General features: G+C 35.6%; 1 protein-coding gene across 3 annotated transcripts in view; it reads left to right on the forward strand.

The window, feature by feature from the left end:
* The window catches only part of Myb (MYB proto-oncogene, transcription factor), a 33,121-nt gene extending 14,736 nt beyond the window's left edge, over positions 1–18,385 (forward strand). The window contains exons 10-16 of one of the 3 annotated variants that reach the window (XM_046449934.2): positions 492–827; positions 2,289–2,431; positions 3,434–3,548; positions 3,640–3,765; positions 4,434–4,547; positions 5,597–5,689; positions 17,039–18,385. In XM_046449934.2, coding sequence (XP_046305890.1) covers positions 492–827; positions 2,289–2,431; positions 3,434–3,548; positions 3,640–3,765; positions 4,434–4,547; positions 5,597–5,689; positions 17,039–17,155 — 1,044 coding nt within the window. In that variant the 3' untranslated portion in view covers positions 17,156–18,385. Of the gene's footprint in view, positions 1–491; positions 828–2,288; positions 2,432–3,433; positions 3,549–3,639; positions 3,766–4,433; positions 4,548–5,596; positions 5,705–17,038 lie in introns of all 3 variants that reach the window. The other 2 variants (XM_046449926.2, XM_046449945.2) reach the window with 2 other exon arrangements.
* The last annotated feature ends 819 nt before the right edge of the window (positions 18,386–19,204 follow it).

A 19,204-nucleotide genomic window follows, 5' to 3' on the forward strand; every position in this document is an offset into this window, starting at 1 on the left:
TGAAATAATCAGTTCATTGGTAGATGTGGCTTTCTGTATAAAATACCGAACATTAATTATCCGTCCCATTGGTTCACCAAGATAAATCATTCTTAGTGAAACAAACTGGAGTTCAGCCCCCACTCAGCAGACACTCACTTCATTTCCTGGGTTTCCTAGTTGGTTAAAAAACATTTATTGTGTACTTGCTGGAAAGGGCATGGATATCGCCACTGTGTGCCTTCTAGAAAGGTTTTCTCTTTGCTCTATATTGCATGTAAATGATAGGATGTCAGGAGCTCCCCACAGCACATCTGTAGGACTAACCTCGAGCAGTTCCTGCTAATGCAGGGTGACAAACGACTGGTACCCTTGCTGCTGGAAAAAGTTCACCATATGGGCCCCAGGTTTTCTGTGCACTTAGCATGTCTTTCTCAGTGCTGTTTCAGGTGATGATGGCACACAACTTGCGCACACTGTCTCAGAGTTCTGTGCCTCCCACATTGTTTCAGGATTCTTCATCATGGTGTGATCTCAGCAGTTCTGAATTCTCTGAAGAAGCAGCTTTTCCACCTAGACAGCATTCCGCAGGCAAAGGGCTCCAGCTTCAGCAAAGAGAGGGCAATGGGAATAGCCCTGTAGGAGAGCCTAACCCGAGGGTGAACAACCCTCCCAAGGCTTTACCTCCTGCAAAGCACAGCACAATTCCACTGGTCATCCTTCGAAAAAAGCGGGGCCAGGCCAGCCCCCTAGCCACTGGAGACTCTAGCTCCTTCTTATTTGCTGACGTCAGCAGTGCAAGTCCCAAGCGTTCCCCTGTCAAAAGCCTGCCCTTCTCTCCCTCGCAGGTAGCACACAATTTCTGCACAGCTGTTACTAATTTGCAACAGACACCTGAGCCTTAATAATCTAGAAACTAATCCTTTGGAACAAATGACTACTGCTGCCCTTGCTGATTTCATTCTGGCACTGAATCTAGCTGTGGCTGAGACCTGTTGCCTCTCAGAGCCTAGGCTGGCTGCAGGCTAGCTGATGGTTTTGTCCTGATTCTCTCTTACTTTATTTGGAAGATAGTTTGCATGGGATATGCTCTTATTTCCTTCTACCCTAGAATTTAGCATTTCTGTCTCTTTCTCTAGTCCTGTGTGATCCCTTTCTTTTAAAATATTAACATGTTTTCTGCCTCTTTGTTCATTTATCATTATGTGATTCACTGACCCCAGAAAGGAGGGAACCAAATTATGAAAACATACCATTTGGGTTGCAACTGGAAATTTAGATTCCAATCTCTCTTTGAGTGGGAAGGTGGAGGGAAAGGATGAGGAACAAACGCTTAAGGAAAATTTAAAATTTTCATCATTGGCTCTTTTGAGATGTGTCATATTTTACTAGTGAAGCTTTTGCCAAAGAATATTCTCATTTCATATAGTGTTTCTAAGGCATAGAAATTATAGTCTTTATCAGACACTTGTGTTCCTAAATTATTAAAATAATTGAAATTAATAGATAATCCGGCACTTTAAAATGTTTTTCCAATTTTTTCTGTTGCGTTTGTTTGGAGAATAGCTTTAAGTATAAACAAATGATACCTCCACCAAAAAAATATATGTATACATACATATGTATATACATACATATTTGTATATAAGTATATATATGTACACATATGTGTGTATATGTACGTGTGTGTGTGTGTGTGTGTATAGGGTTTTTTTTGTCTGTATTTTCCAAGCAGTGTTTTGCAGAATGTTAGTTCTGCAACATTTTAATAGATGATGTTCCAGAAAAAAGTCTAAGTATATAGGTATGTACATCTGAGAAACATGGACTCAAAGTTAAAAACAGTTTCTTTACACAAGTACCCTGAGTTAGTTTGTTGTCGTCACTGTTTTTTGTTTTGTTTTGTTTTGTTTGTTTTTTGGTTTTGAGACAGGGTCTCATAAGTTGCCCAAGCTCCTATACCCAAGTGATCCTACCTCAGCCTCCTGACTATTAAAAGAAATACTTTATAACCTTTTTAATGTTAGTAAAGGGCATGTCTCATTTTCTTTAATCGCAAGTGTCTTTTATTGATAATATTTTCTTAGGATTTTGCGAGTTTTTCAGTATTGACTCTAGTTTTATTTTGGATGCTCAATTGAAGTAAATTAATACCCTCTTCAACACCATATGATTGTTAATATCTATTATTTTGCATAGTGGGTCAGTAAACCATACTTGCTTATTATCTAGGTGTGATTTTGAAGTTGGGCTGAGTAGAGAATCACTGTTTAATCTAAGTAGTTCTTTTCTCTCTCTCCTGTGTTTAGTTCTTAAACACTTCCAGTAACCATGAAAGCTTAGACTTGGAAACACCTTCTTTAACTTCCACCCCTCTCAATGGTTACAAATTGACTGTTACAACACCGTTTCATAGAGACCAGACTGTGAAAACTCAAAAGGAAAACACCATGTAAGTTCTTGGATCAAGAAAAAAATATTTATTTATCTTGGTTATAACTAATTAATGGAATATAACCCCCAACTATCTGATATATTTGTATGTAAGTAATTTGCTAGTGTATTTATATGTATTAAAAATATTAAATATTCCCAGACAGAATATGTCTGTCCTAGGAATGTTAGAACTAACTAGAAGTAGAAGCTGGGAAAATAAACAAAATTGCCTTTTATAGTTCACTCCAATTTCTGTATATGCAGAGGCAGTTTTAATAAAATGTTTCCATCTAGTTTGTTTGTTCATTCAGTCCCTACTGAATTTTTCTCTCACTGAAAAAGATTTTCAGCCTTCTTTCTTCTCTGATTATAAGCTTCAAAATAAGATTGATCGTGGTTCTTTACATAGGTCGTATTTTTACTCTTAAATTTTCTCTGACATCTTCAGAAATATCATGATTAAAAGCCAAGGTGTGATTAAACAATCATTTTTATTTGATGAAGGCTTAACCTATTCAAAGAAATGGAAGAGAAAATCAGTTTGAATTATAAGAAACCTTTGAAGGAAATCCATTCTTATTACTTCCAAATACAAAAAATAAATTTTAAAAGGTTAACATGTTTTCTAGTGTGAATCTCCTTTTAATGAATATATAAATTGATTTGTCAATGATATCAGATATGGCAAAGTTTATTATAGTTCTTATATAGATTGAGGGCATTTTCCCATATCCTCAGAAACATCAGGAAAGATGAATAATATTTTAGCACTTTTAGTCTTAAGGCTATATAATATTTTGAAATATTATATACTATTATTATATAATATTATATATAATATTTTGAAGATATGTCTACTATTATCTTCTCCCTAGTGAATGGATATGATTTATAAACATATCCAATTCCGTACCAGTGGTAGAGTTTATTGGAAAAAAATTAAATTTGATAGATAAAACAAAGTGATGAGCATTACATTTCTTTTATATTAAGCCACTGCTTGTTCTCTTTTTTAAAGGTTTAGAACTCCAGCTATCAAAAGGTCAATCCTAGAAAGCTCGCCAAGAACACCCACACCTTTCAAACATGCACTTGCAGCTCAAGAAATTAAATATGGTCCCCTGAAGATGCTAGTAAGTTTTGGAAAAGTCCTTGAGTGTGGTTGACTTATTAGCATAGATAGGAATTTTCCTCTGATGCAAAAATGTCCACTCTTCCCTACAGCCTCAGACGCCGTCTCATCTAGTAGAAGATCTACAGGATGTGATCAAACAAGAGTCAGATGAATCTGGCATTGTTGCTGAGTTTCAAGAGAATGGCCCACCTTTACTGAAGAAAATCAAACAGGAGGTAAGTATAAGACCCTATGGAAGGAACAAGCTGTGACTCCTGCTGCCTTTGTTCTTTCGTGCATTTTGATGTGCCTGGCCTCGATGCTGTGCGACAGCACCACTTCTCATGTAAGATTTTCATACAAGATGCATTCAAAAGGTACTGCCAGAGTGTAGGCAGCAACCTTTCGTTTGGAAAGCCAAGCCACTTCTATCAACTTTATATAGAGAAGATGCTAGGATAAGGGAAAGAGAGGGCAGAAGCTTTTTATTATACTTAAAAATATAGATAGATGATAAATATTCCATTTTCTCTCTCCCTTTTTTAAGGGAATAAGAAACAGTTTATTCTGAGCCAAATATGAATGACTATCACTGGGAACACAAATTCAAGTTACCCTGAATGACATATTCCCTCACTTTCTGAGACCATAGAAAAATAGGAATTCACACTCAAATGGTAGTATTTTAAATTCATAGTATAGAAGAAAGGAGATGTAACCTGCAAGGATCAAAGTAGCTTGTTGGCAAGAGGCATCTCTTAACAAGTTGGATAATTTGCCTCTTGGATTTATTTTCATGCAAGGTTGAATGTTTGAGAGACTGACCAGAAATTTACTACTGAGAATAAATATTTCATGAAAGTAGTACTGGTAGAAATGACAAGCACTTGCTGTTTGCTTTTAGGTAGAATCTCCAACTGATAAAGCGGGAAACTTCTTCTGCTCAAGCCACTGGGAAGGGGACAGTCTGAATGCTCAACTGTTCACACAGGCATCACCTGTGGCAGAGGCACCACCAGTAAGTACCCATGCACCAGTGCCCAAGTTGCTCCACTAGTGACTCAGAATCCTATGTGTGGTATGTGGGGCCATTGTGGTTTCAATACTCACTCTTTAGTGCATCTGGTTTCAAAACAGCCTCTCATGCATTTTAAAAAAAAAATGATTATTAATGTTAGAATATAAAGTTGAAATTTTTGTTTATGTATTCAAAACAGATTCTGTCTATATTATTTAGTAGATAAAGACCACAATAGTCTGTACATATCAGTATATGTGGATTTTCTTCCCAAGGTTTGGTTCTGAATACATGGGTGCATAGGGCCAACAGGATTGCCTTGCCTTGGTTCCATCATTTTTCCAGTTTACTATTAGTGAATAGTTGCCCTTATATCTTATGGAGAATCTAAGCAAACAATAATTACTAATACTTATTCAGTATGTATTAAGTGGTGAGTCCTAATCTAATGACTTTAGATGAGTTAATTCATGTAATCCTTGCAGTAACCCTATAAGATTGATAACATTATCACTTCCATTATAGCAACTAGAAAATTTGGTATCTTAGTCATTTATTCAAGTTTATATACCTCACGGGGCTGGTACTGGATTAGAACTCTAAAAATGTGGCTCTAAATTCTAAAAATCCATAGAAGCGTGGCTTTTTGTCATTGAACTATACTGCCTTTAATACAGCTATAAAATATTTCTGTCTCAGTATATGAAATAAACAATCCATATCCAAGAGCTTAGAATATCCTTTAGTTTTAAAAGCATGGACTTATGAATTCATTTAGAAGATGGATTTTAAGTGCATACCCCAGGCTTAGAATAAGATGGGACCCAAAGCTTTTTGGGTTCTGGTGGTGTTTGCCACAGTGGTGTGAGGGTTAGTACATCATTGAGTTCTCCTTTTAGCTCACAGGGAAGAAACTTTCTGGAAGATGCCTGCATTTCTTCATGCTAATGAGTACCATCTCATAGTAATCTCCTCTCAACAGTGTTAGGATTGTTGGCTTTCATATTATCCAAGCTCATTTAAATTTCAAATATTTTCTTTCTTTTTAGAATATTCTTACAAGCTCTGTTTTAATGACACCAGTATCAGAAGATGAAGACAATGTTCTCAAAGCATTTACAGCACCTAAAAACAGGTCCCTGGTGAGTCCCTTGCAGGTAATTATTATTCCATCACTGGTGTCTTAAAATTCATTCACTGAAAAACTGTTATATTATTGTTGTTTTTAACATATTAGACATAGAGGAGTGGTGTCTTAAAGTGACATCTAATGTCTAGAAAATCTCTTCTAATTTTTGGTACTACTCATATGAGACAGGCTGGAAATTTTCATGAGAGCTGGTCCCCCAAGCATGATGAAGGAAAACATGTTTTTACTGTGACTAAGATCATTGATCACCCTTGGGTCAGTATCTCCTTCCTCTTGAAAACATTTTTTTAAATGTCTACATAGTTTACTTTTTGTTTCAAAATTCTTGTTTTCTATGCTCTATCACTAGACAATCAAAGCTCTGAGATTGGTTAGATTTTAAATGAAATGTGAAGTTATCTAGACAGAAAATAATTGCAATGTATTTGACCATCAGAATAAAAAAAGCAACTGTCAATGCTTGTGACTAATCCATGATGGACCATCTGCTCTCAGGTTTTAATATCAAAGGAGATTTTCCTTATAACCCTGAAGTAGATGTGTGTTGAGAATATACAACAAATTCCCAAACTAATCCGAAGCCAAATGTAAATAAGAATGCAAATTTGTTCCCACAAATTATTTAAAGCAGTTCCCAACATTAACAAGCCAGCTGTAGGGTCCTCCCCTCAGTCCTCCTGTGCTACTCAGAGGAAAACCCCCTCACTCTCCTGCAGATGGAGATTCAGAAGGGGAAAGTCATATTTGATGCTGTAGGTTGCAAGCACTGTAACTGGAGTGGCCTGATCCCTTATAGAACTTTTTTTGTCATAGTCTGGGCCTTCATATTCCAACTTGTGAGCATCTTAAAACTCCCTTCTTAAGTATTTGTGACACTTAGAATTACTTTTTAAAATATGAAAATACAGCTAGAAAGATTGTAGGCACATTTGTTTTTAATTCAGTGAGATCACTTTCCTGTGGCCTCTCTCAGATACCATGTACTTTGGTAAAAGATGTCTGGGGGCTGGAGTGTGGGACAGGGAGTGTCAGAACATGTGGACAGTCAGAAGTTCCAAGTTAGTCAGGCTTGGGCAGGCCTTCTGTGGAGAGGACTCAGCATATCACACAGAATTGAGAGGTGAGAAAATAAACACCATTGGGATGTTAGAGGGGCACTGAAAAGGGATTAGAGGCTTGTCTGGGCAAAGTGGCAGCCATTTCAAAATTTTACCTAGACCTGATCCTGGATCTACAAGAGAAACCCTTTCTTTGTTTTTCTTTGGTCCTTGGTATCCAGAGCATAGAATTTGACTGATGCTATTAGTATTTTAGTTAGATTAAGAGATGAACTTAATAGTTAAGTTTTATGCATATTTTGTAACCTAGCCTGGGACACAACCTGTATTTGTAGTAGTAGAGAAAAAATGCATTTTAAGCTGATTATGATGGCATATATCTATAATCTCCCAGCTACTCCTGAAACCGAGGCAGGAGGATTGCAGCCTCAGCAACTTAGTGAGACTCTTTTTTTAAAAAAAAAAAAAAAGCTGGGAATTTCCAATACCACAAAAACAAAATAAGAGAAAAATGCATTCTGTGTGTCAAACAGCAAGCATGTAAGTATATCTGGAAACAGTAATCATTACCTAAATTGAAAAACCCTGATTATTTTTCTAACATAGAATCCTAATAACTTTTGGCCAATCCAAACACTGTTTAGGCAAAAAACATTCAGAATTGAATATGATGCTGATATAAAATATATGTTATATAAAATATATATTATGAGTAATAATGTCAATATTTATGAAAATAGTTTGATATTTTTTGCCACAGGACTTTTAATGTTATTCAAGTTTTAAAAAATTTTAGTATGGGAATATATTAACATTTAAATTTTATTTAATGAAATATTGGTTATCTTTGAAACTCAAAATTGAGTAGCAGCTCTATTTTGTTAACCTGTGTTTTCTAGTACACAGTGGGTTCTATTTGCACACATTCTAATATCTGAATGCTGAAACTAAGTCCTGTATGTACATTCCATGGTGAAGGTAGTATTTGTCACTTCCGACAACTGAATAATTGAGACATAACAGTCAGTGCTTCTATATATACTGTATGGTTTACTGATTTACATTGATCAAATATTTTTAATAGTCTGCTATAACAGATAACTCAATTTGTTTTATGTCATGGAGCCTAGCTTCTGATACTACAGAAATGTGTGATTTCTAAAATGTTTCAAACTTTTGGGCTAAACACTGGAAGTTGTATCAAGCAATTCTAACTATTGAAACACTTACTACCAATATTTCATATAATCTTGATTCAAAATATTATATAATAATTCCCTCTATCCAAGGAGTATGTGTTTCCAAGACTCCTGGCTGTGCCTGAACAATGGATAGTGCCAAATCCTATAGACTCTGATTTTTCTACACACACACACACATACTCACACACAGATGATAATTTATAAGTTAGGCATAATAAGAGATTAATAACAATAAAATAGGAGAAGTATAACATTATACTGTAATAAAAGTTATTTAAAAATCATGAATTTTTTTCTGGATTTTCTGTTTAATAATTTCAGACCATGGTTAACTCTATGTAACTGAAATTACAGAAAGCAAAACCAAGAATAGGGGGAAACCACTGTTTGTGTTTTCATGCATTTTTGTGATTTGCTTGTTTAAAACATAATGCCATTCCATATATTTCCACTGATAATCCAATTTGACCTAATAGTGCACAGTTTTCACACATGGTATTTTTGAAGGCATTTTGCATTCATTAAATGAGCTGGCTATTAACTTAAGAGTACTTCATACAGTCTATAACTTTTGTAATTCGTACTTATGTCAAATACTAACTGGAATTTTGAACAAGCCATCCAGATATTTTTGTCATAGCAATACTTTTAATTGAAACAAAGTATGATTCCCCAAATATTTTAAAATTTGAATACCTCTAAAATGTAAAATATTTGCCACTTATATAGTGCAGTAGGTTTTACATCTTATTTTCCAAATAACTTTGCTTAGGCACAAGAGCAGTTTATTTAAGACTATAGTAACTGGAATTCTGTGCTCAGTCATTCGAGTTTTAATCATCCTTGCCTAATTATGCCAATAAGGTTTTTGATAGAGCAATTAGTAAACTTTTTAAGACCCATACACTAGGTCTTTATGGTTTTGCTTCTAATATATATAAGAATACACATGTTTATAAATTTGTATAAGTTACATCTGATATTTTAAAATTAGAATGCAGATTGGCTGGAGATGTAGCTCAGTAGTGGAGTACTTACCTAATGTGTGAAAGGCCATGGGTTCAATCCCCAGCACCACCAAAAAAATGGAAGCAAAGCAATGAAAGAAGCTGTGAGTTTTGTTATGATATGCTGTGTTCCTAACAATTTTTAACATTTACCTTTATCAAAAGTCTTTAATGAAGTATTTTAAATTCCAGACAATATAACATTCTATTCTTATGTACTTGCAGAGTATATCTAAATATAGAACACCTTTATAAATAACCTAATACTATTATCACACATTATTAACAATAATTTATATTCTAATTCCTAGGGCATATTTCAATTTTCTTATCAATCAAAAAAATGATATTTGCTTGTATGATCAAAATTGAAACAACTTCACACACTGTATTTGGTTTTTAGGTCTCTTAAATGTCTTCTAATTGCTAGCCCAGTGCTTTCCAAAAGAAACTCTGCAGTGATGGAAATGTCTAATATGCTGCTGTCCAGTTTGATAGCCACTAGTCATATGTACTTATAATGTGACTTGTATCACTGGAGAACAGAATTTTCGATTTTATTTATTTTAAGTGACTTTAATAAACACATTTCCTCATTCTCTTCTTGGAATCAGCCATTTCCCCCAAGGTGCTCTTAGTCATTTCAGTGGGAAATTGTATGCAGAGATCAAAATCAGGGTGCTAAGTATGCCCATGGTTATGTGGATTGTCATTGACACACAATGAATAATAACTCAGAACTTTCCATATATCCCCTGATCTAAAATCTGTATGTAGATTAAATTAGTTAACTTAAATAAGTAGAGGCTTAAATAGAGGTTGTTATGCACAATCTTGTTATGTTTGTTTCTTAACTTGTTGTTCTTTCAAACACTTGTGACACCCTGGGCTATGTGATACTTAATCTTTTTCCAAAGAATTTGTGGTAGCTGCACAATCCTAATTGTATTTCTCTGTTTTTAAAGATGCTTTAATTTTAAACTATAAAAGCAAACATAGTGGCTGGGGATGTATCTTAGTGGTAAAGCACTTGCCTAATATGCTTGAGATCTTAGGTTTGATTCCCAGCATTGAAGAAAAACAAAAATCAAACAGTATCCTTAAAGTAAAATGTTCTGAGACATTTTGATATTTCTTTTTCTTGCATGGTTCATTATATTTGAGATTTTCACATTGTGCCATTGCCAGTACTCAGCCTTTCCCTCAAATTGTGTAAGGTAGAGATGGAGTCTAGAATCTTCTAAAATGCTCACAAATGTGAGGTAGTAGCAAAAATATTCAGCTTAGAAAGCTTGCTATTTGAGTAGGAAAGACAAATTCACTGTGAAATACCACTGGATTCTACCATTCAGAAATTACCCTGAGAGATACTGAGGCAGACATGCAGAGAAAAGACAAGGAGAAAACTCTGCCTATTTTCCTCAATATGCTTTCAATTTGTTGTACATGTTGAAATAAATACATTATGCTAATAAATATTTCTTAAGGTAGACATTTTACAAGTTATAACCTCCTGAACTTCTGTATTTTTCTCTTAAATTATAATTTCCTTTTATTCTTATTTAAAACTCAAGTGTAAAAGATATGTTCATATGCTTTTTACTCACTCACTTTCCTCTTTTTTGTAACCACAGAATGACAGCCTTAAATTTTAATTTCCTGACTTGGCTTGTCATGGCCTCACTTTTTTAAAACAGCGAATTTAATTTAAGTAAATTTCACAATTATTTCCCCATTATTATTAAACACATTTATACAACATCAAAAAAATTTAAAATATTATTACTAGAAATTAAAACTCACTTTCAACCTTGGATTTTAAGTTCTGTGTGTTTTGGATTGCTCCCACCACTATATGATTTATTTGTGATAAATTCATTATTTTATATATTAAATTCATTCAAGTAGGAAATGGTGGAGTCCAGATCAGAACCCAGGTTCTGTTGCTCACATATGAGTTCTGATCTGGACTCCACCATTTCCTACTTGAATGAATTTAATTCATTAAATTAATTAAATTGTTTTCTTTATAAACTGGGGAACATGGCATAACCTCCACTCATCACATAAAGTTACTATGAATATCAAATGGACCTAATATTGCTTTCAAGATGGCGGCACACCAGTGTCTGGTGCTCAATGGCAGCACAACGTCTCTGCCCTTAAAAAGGCAGGTAAGAAGACCTCACCAATGGCCTGGTCTTCTTTTCAGCTAAGGTATATTATTTCCTCTAGTGTAGTAGTCCCTGATCCATTCTTACAGAAGAATGTCAGTGGGCCAGAGATAACCATTTCAACTAGTTCTCTGAAATAAAGGCCCTCAGACCTCTTGGTATTATGGAGACAAAACAGCTGATTTATAGGTTTTCTTTTCCTTTCTGCTGCACTGGCATGGAAACAGTCTGCTTGTGATAGAGATCTTTCTGAGTGTTGACTTAGTATGCCTTATTGATCTGTTCCCCTGGATGTCTCCACACTCATTTGCTTCTCCTTTTGGTCACTTTTTTCCACTTACCCCAGCAAAAATTCATGTAGCTGTCAGTAGTATTTTCAGTAACCTGCCTTTTAATAAATGTTATAAGTTAAGCAAATTTTCTATGTGAGGTTTTGAGGTTGAACTGAGAAAGGCTAAATGAAGGGAGAAGCTGCATTAAGCCCAGAGTCAGGGTACCCTGACCAAACATTATAAGAAGTGAATTTTTCATTTGTTTTGGTGACATTGAGAATAAACACTCTGAGATAGAATCTTCTTTAGGGACGCCAGCAAAGACAGAATTGCTTTACAGCAATTTGGCACTTGTCTTAATCTTAGTAGTCTGGAACTAATGTGGCCAAGGAAAAAGTTGTTCTTTCAAACACTTGTGACACCCTGGGCTATGTGATATAAACTGTTGGGAAGTCTATAAACATGAGATAAAGAGACCTCTAAAGACATCCGGGACAAACTCCATAGCTGGGAAGGGCCCATCTCCGTTAGCTATTATTTATTTTGGTTTGGGAAATGGAGGCCTTGGTGAATGAGGCATCTTCCATCTGGGCCTTTAATCACCTAAATTTTAAGATTCTTTCCTGTGAAAAATCAGCAACTCTGAAGTTGGAGACATTTAATTGCTTTGTTCTGGAATAGGTAAATATGTTGTTAAGCACCTGAGGTCCTTTTTTTTTTCTTCTTTTTAAATATACATGACAGTAGAGTGTATTTTGACATAATATATATATATATATATATATATATATATATATATATTATACCTTATTCTAATTAGGAGCCCATTCTTATGGTTGTACATGATGTGGAATTATACTGGTAATATATTCATATATGAACATAAGAAAGTTATGTCTGATTTATTCTATATCTTTCTTATTTCCATCCTTCCTCCCTTACCTTCCTTTCCCCTTTTCCAATCAAATGGAGTTCTATTCTTCCCCTCCCCACCTTCCCTTGTTGTGGATTAGCATCCACATGCCAGAGAGAACATTCGGCCTTTAGTTTTCTTGGGACTGGCTTATTTCACTTAGCATGATATTCTCCAGTCCCATCCATTTACTGGCAAATGACATAGGGAAATATACAAAGGAAAGTTTAATATCCATTGGCCCTACCTTAGCAACACTTCTGCTGAAGTGTAAAGTCAGGGATCTGACTTCAAGATATCACCAAAGATTTCAATATTACCTCTTACAACTAATACATTGTAAAAAGATGTCCCTCTGGCAAGGAATCCGGATCTTTGGAATTTTTGTCCAGTATAAGGGCTTTCTTCAGATACGCTAAATAGTATAATCAAAAAATTCTTACTTCTTATTCTTTCATACACCATTTATACTGGCTTACTATTATAAAACAAAACAAAATAAAAGCATAATACCATCTCACCAGTTTGATATTCCAGAATATTTTTTAGGTTTGTAAGAATTTCTTATGAAGTCTTCAAATTGTAAAACACAGGTTCTTGACATCAGTAAGTGTTGTGTGAAGCTGCTATCTAAATATGATCATAATAGCAGGTGTTCAGTGTGATGAAAAATACCTCAGATTCTAAATGAAATTGTGAAGATAATCTAATTCTGACAGAAAACCACCTGTGGACATGGTCTTTTCTCATTTCACTTCTTCTGTTTTTTAGGAAGGATCTGGGTATTTATTCAAAGTGCTTCAACAGGATATCCCAGTTAAAGCTTTGACAGACTGTTTATAGTTCATTTCTGCCCAGGGGCAATGAAAGGCACATTGCAGGATAAGCAAGGTGACTCCTCAGCAATGGGAGGAGGATGTGTGGGTAGGATTATTAATGTTGAAATGAATTAGGATGGTGTGACATGTCTGAAATAGCACCATGGGTTAGTAATGGAACAAGAAGTCAGAGGCAGACATCTGTAATGCTTATCAGTTCCCTCATGTAAACAAAACTAAAATTTAGGTAGAGGGAATAAGGAGGATGCACAAAGATATATATGACAGTATTAAAAAATATTCTTCTAGCACAAGGTCATTTGATATTTTTCAAAGCTATTCTGTTTAAAAGTTGGTGTAGGGCCCTGGGTTTAAGGTAGGAAGGGAGAAAGAGAGCCATTCTTTTTTACCTGAGTGCTCAACCTTCTGATCTTTGTGATTACACCATCAGTATGTGTCTGTTCTGACCAGTGTTGTCATGTTCATTGTTGAAAGCTGTCCTTGCTTTGTGCTCTCAGTATAGAAAGGGGGATTCCTGGCTCACCTTGCTGGCTTTTTTTGTTACTGTACACAGTGGCTAATACATCCCAGTATTTGTCTATCCTGGGAGAATCAGGTGTTCCTGGCCCATCCCAGGCTCTAAGCATCAGGGTTATATGTCCAAGGAATTAGAATATTTCAGTCATTTTCATTAGTTTCTTAGTACATTCTCTTTTGTCTTAAGAGAAGCTGATTATTTAAAAGTTCTCTCCAAACACTAATTAAAAATATACGGCACCTTCTTTATATCAATGTCATTTTACATATCTAGTCCTGGAGGAAGAACCACATGTGAATCAAGTGATGAGCCATGTGGGGAATCTGTCAAAAATCACAGTCACATGTCAAATTGAAAATATATGAAGTTGGAAATGTAGTATGTTGAAAATCCTTAGTGTTAGATTCTCCTGAACAGACTGGGAGTTCTGAGTCAACCTGAATATGATGAGACAAGGATCAGAACTTGACCTTTACCAGGAGGTGTAGGAAAAGCAAATACGATTATTTTAAGATACTTTAATTTACACATTTGGAAAATGCATTTTATATTAATTGAAGCCCGGCTAAGTAGAAATATTCTTAATCACAGAAAAACAGAAATAATCCTCTTGTTTGCTGTTCAATTCTTTATCTGTTCTCACTTTCCTTCTTCTTATCCCTTCATTTGCTTCAATATATGTATTTTCTTGCATAGATTTCTATGTAAATTTTAAATATACATATAAAATATTAGTATATGAAGATATTCATTCTGCTTCCTTATTTGTCGCTTATTTTAATATCTGTCCTCTGGCCAGGCATGGTGGGGCATGCCTGTAATACCAGTGAGTCTGGAAGCTGAGACAGGAGGATTGCAAGTTTGAAGCTCTAAGCAACTTAGTGAGACCCTAATACTCAAAATAAAATAAAATAAAAAGGGCTGGGGATGTGGCTCAGTGGTTAAGCACCCCTGTGTTCAAACCCCAGTACCCCTTACCACACCCCCAATGTCCATGCTCGTTGATGTGTGCATCTATCTATGCATTGCTTCTAAGAACAGCCCTAAATAACTTAGTGGTAGATAAACCAGACTGACCTTTGACCTCACAGGTAGCACCTGCATATCCCATTTTGCCACAATGACTGCTCAATAATTTAAAAAGATAACATTACATTTTATTTTTTAAAATCAATCACATGTGTCAATTTAGTGTTCCAGTTAGAAAATTTTAGCAATAACATATAAGCAATCAATAAAACTAAAATGTATAATTTGAATGGATAGATAGATATATACCAGAAAAACATGTGTATTTAATCCACATGCTCAAGTCTAGGAAAACATCATTTACTCAGAACTGATTCAAAGAATGCTGTAACTACCATGGTGATTTTGTTCAGGAAAATAGTAAATATGACTCCGTGTGAGAATCAACCCAGAATACCTATCTATCATCTTTATCTTGTCATTTTTGTGATCCACAGTTCCTGGGAATACTAGGATAATCCATTTTGCTATGCAGTGTTTCAAGTTACATATGGAGCTACTGAGCTTTCAAAGTAAACATGTGTACTCAACTGTGCTATTTACATTGGTGGGAAAATGGCACAGCTAAGAAACTCAGGAAGGACTAAGAAACTTCCTGAGTTTCTTAGTCCTAAAGAAGAATATGACACTGCAGATCTTATACCACTGGAACTTTGTTCATGTCTGGTCACTACTATACCAGTACATTGTTCAATCAAAATTATCAGACCTCTTTGCTAAAAAGTCTGATGACCCTCACACCCCACCTCCATACTTCCTCCTGGATCCCAAATCCCTGGTGACTGAGTCTCCAAATTGCCTATCAAGACACTTGCATTCTTCCTAATGAGAGCTCTCCTGGAAGCAGCATCTTGCACTCATTAGGGGTATGAGCTCCTGAATCCCACCCAAGGTCAAATTCACAAACCACAGGTGGTTTGTTTGTTTGTTTGTTTTGTGAGAGTTAAATGTGATGAGACTTGTGAAACTGTAAGATGAGTTGGCAGCATAGAGTAAGGGCTTTTGAAACTCTAAGATGAGTTGGCAGCACAGAGTAGGATGCCATCATTTAACCACTGTATCCCTTTCTCTCCCCTGCTCCCCCATACTCCCCACCAACAGTGCACAGATTGCAGATTCCTGCCTCTTTCTTGCTCTCTCTCCACAAGGATTACACTCCTGTTTTTCCACCTGCCTATCTTGACTGTGCCTGTTCTTGCCCTTCCCCTACAGCAGTGCCCCAGCACTCCCTCCATCTTCCATCCTCTGTTCACCTGCACCACATCCCCCGCTCCCTAGTTGGTTCCACCTGTTGAGAAATACCTTTGCATTTGTTCTCTTTAAGGACACTTTAGGTTCTGGAAAGCAAAGGTTTTCTTTTTCTTCTTTTGTCCCTTGGAAGATAATTCCTTTTAGATCAGGAGTAGTGCTTTTTCCTGAGCCACTGGCTTCTTTTGACTTTAAGGTACCAAATCTTACACCTGCTTATGTTTGTTTCCCTCTGCACTGACTGCTGTAGAGCCCAGGTTCAAACTGGTAGCCTACATCTCTCTGGGGCACTGCATTTGGTGACGTTTTGTGTACAAATCTTGCCCTGTTTCATATTATTTATTTTATGCATGTTGATTCCCTGTGATCTTGCTTTCTGCACTTTTATAGCCCTGTTGTATTTATTTTGTAACCGTATTAAATCCCTTTGGGAACTAAGTGGGACATAAATACTTTCCTAAATACTAAAGACTTTACTTTGGGGCAACATGGAGTGTGTCTTTAAAAAATTAAGCCGTACTGAGGGTTGAGGGTGTAGCTCAGTGGTAGAACACTTGCCTAGCATGTGGGTGAGGCCCTGGGTTTGATCCCCAACACGCAAAAAATTAAATAAAAATTAAGCTATACTGTGAAACAGATATTTCTAAATTAATTATGAAAAGATATAGTAGCAGATGCTAGCAGATGTTGATCAATTCCTTCACCTACATGAGCTTCATGGCCCCAGCACTCACCAGTTTGCTTAGTGAGTAAATGCCCAGGCAGTGTCTGGAGAATTATGCTTGTTCTTGTCTCCAGCCTCAAGGCATTCCAGTATGAAGCCGTGGCCCCATCTTATGAAATCAGTTGGAGTGGGGTTTCCTTCCTAGGAGTGAGCAGTTCTGACCATTAATGTCACTTAAGGATGCTGGATTTCTGGATGTCAAGGAGTTGAAATCTGTCCACAAAGGCTTCCTGGTGTCAACCACTTGCCTCTGGCATCCAAAATGTGGCAGCTGGCCCTTCTGGGATTGTGAATCCCTTTTGGACTCTCTGTGTGTGCTTCCTGGTCTGACCCTGCTGTCACCCTCTTCCCCCCTCAGCCTTGTAGCAGCGCCTGGGAACCCACATCCTGTGGAAAGATGGAGGATCAGATGACGGCTTCCGGTCAGGCTCGCAAATATGTGAACGCGTTCTCAGCCCGGACTCTGGTTATGTGAGACGTTTCCAGAAAAGCATTATGATTTTCAGAACACTTCAAGTTGACTTGGGATATGTCATTCCTCGACATGAAACTTTTCATGATTGGGTGAAGAATCTATTTTTGTTGTGGTACAACAGTTGAGAGCAGCACCAAGTGCATAAGCGCATTTAGTTGGATGAAATCTTATTAGATTTCACTCAACTAAAAGGATTTTTTTTAATAAATAAATAACGGTCTTACCTAAATTATTAGGTAATGAATTGTAACCAGTTGTTATTATCTTGTGCAGATTTTTTTAAAAAAAGCATAAAATGATTTATCTGTATTTTAGAGGATCCAACAGATCAGTATTTTTGCCTATGATGAGTTTTTTGAAATTTTACACAAGAGATACTCCAGTATTTCTCTTTTCTCAATCACTAAACATATGAATAGATTTTTTTTTAAATCAGTAAAAGCATTACTATAAATGTTGAAAAATATCACGAGACAATAGAGATTGTTAATGCTCATTTATGGTTCATAACATTGGAGGTACATTAATTGTACTAAACCATTTTGAGTTTTTTTAGCTTGCTTTAAAAATTATTACTGTATGAAATAGTTTTATAAAAAATTATATTTTTATTCAGTAATTTAATTTTGTAAATGCCAAATGAAAAATGTGTTTTGCTGCTATGGTCTTAGCCTGTAGACATGCTGCTAGTGTCAGAGGAGCAGTAGAGCTTGGTTGAAAAGAAAAAAAAAAAACTTGGTGTTAGGTAATTGACTATGCACTAGTATTTCAGACCTGTTTTATTTTTTTATATGTATACATTTTTTTTCCTTTTGTAATACATTGGAAAACTTGTTTGGGAGATTTTGCATTTGTTGTTGTTGTTGTGTGTGTGTGTGTGTGTTTTTTTTTTTTTTTTTGTAATTGTTGGTTTAAAAAAGCATGCATTGCACTTCTTTTTTTGGGAGATCTATGTTGTCAATGTCCTATGTTTTGTTTTGATTTCAACCCCTGACTGTTCTTTAATTCAGGGATTCTGAGTTCCATCAACATCCCCCAGGGTTTCTAAGTGTATGGTTTCGGAACTGCCTCACAGATACTACGTTTGCAGCTGGGGGAGATGAAGACTGAGGTCAATAGTCAGTTTCTGCCTTAAGAACATTCAGTGCAAGATGGCCAGCACTGAACTTTTGATATGACAGTGTACTTACTGCCTTGTAGCAAAATAAAGCTGTGCCCTTATTTTACTTATTTTTGACTTCTCTCTTATTTATGATTGTGAATGTAGTTATAATTTTTTCAACAGAATGAATTCCATGCACTTTTCCTTTCAAAAATTTGCACGCTATCTGAGCTTCATTGGAAGAAGCAAGATTCATTACTATGGAGAAAGAAGAACAAGCAAACCAAATTAAATCATTCATAAAATAGTTATAGTGACAACTGAGAAGAACCTTCCAAAATATATCAGTAGAGGTTCTGGCAGCTTTTTAGTTGGGATAATGCAAAAAGAGTTCATTTATGAAATTACCCATATCACAGATATGAGTAGGGTGTAGTAGAGCCAATTGCAGGCTTAAACTTAGGGGCCACTTTATAATTATTAACATAAATTAATGGCAAGAGTGAACTCAATGTTATATAAAATTAAAATACATATTTACTTTCTCAATAAGTATATAACTCCAAAACTAGTATCTTAAAAATCTAAACTATTTGATAGGAAAACTAGTTAATATAATAACTAGTCAATAAACTTAGATTTTATATGCAAATGCTAACAAACTCAAATAGTAGTCATTTCACAGTCATCTCTAAAACGTTTTTGTCTTCATCTATAAAAGCAAGTAGAATGTTAAGATAATTGCTAGTAACATAACTGTAGAACAAGTTTTCAACAATCTGAGGGTTTTTATAATAAGGAATACTGTTAACTGGGGATAAATTTTAACAGTCACAACTAAAGGAAAGTTAGCTTTCATCAAATTTATCAGGCCCATGTCCCTGATTGTGTGTTAGATTACTTTCTAAAACTAAGATCATATCTAAATGAATCATATATTCTTGAAA

The sequence above is a fragment of the Marmota monax genome, unplaced genomic scaffold (genome assembly GCF_021218885.2).
Source record: "Marmota monax isolate L192 unplaced genomic scaffold, Marmota_monax_Labrador192_F-V1.1 WCK01_AAM20220418_F8-fsc00030, whole genome shotgun sequence".
NCBI lineage: Eukaryota > Metazoa > Chordata > Mammalia > Rodentia > Sciuridae > Marmota > Marmota monax.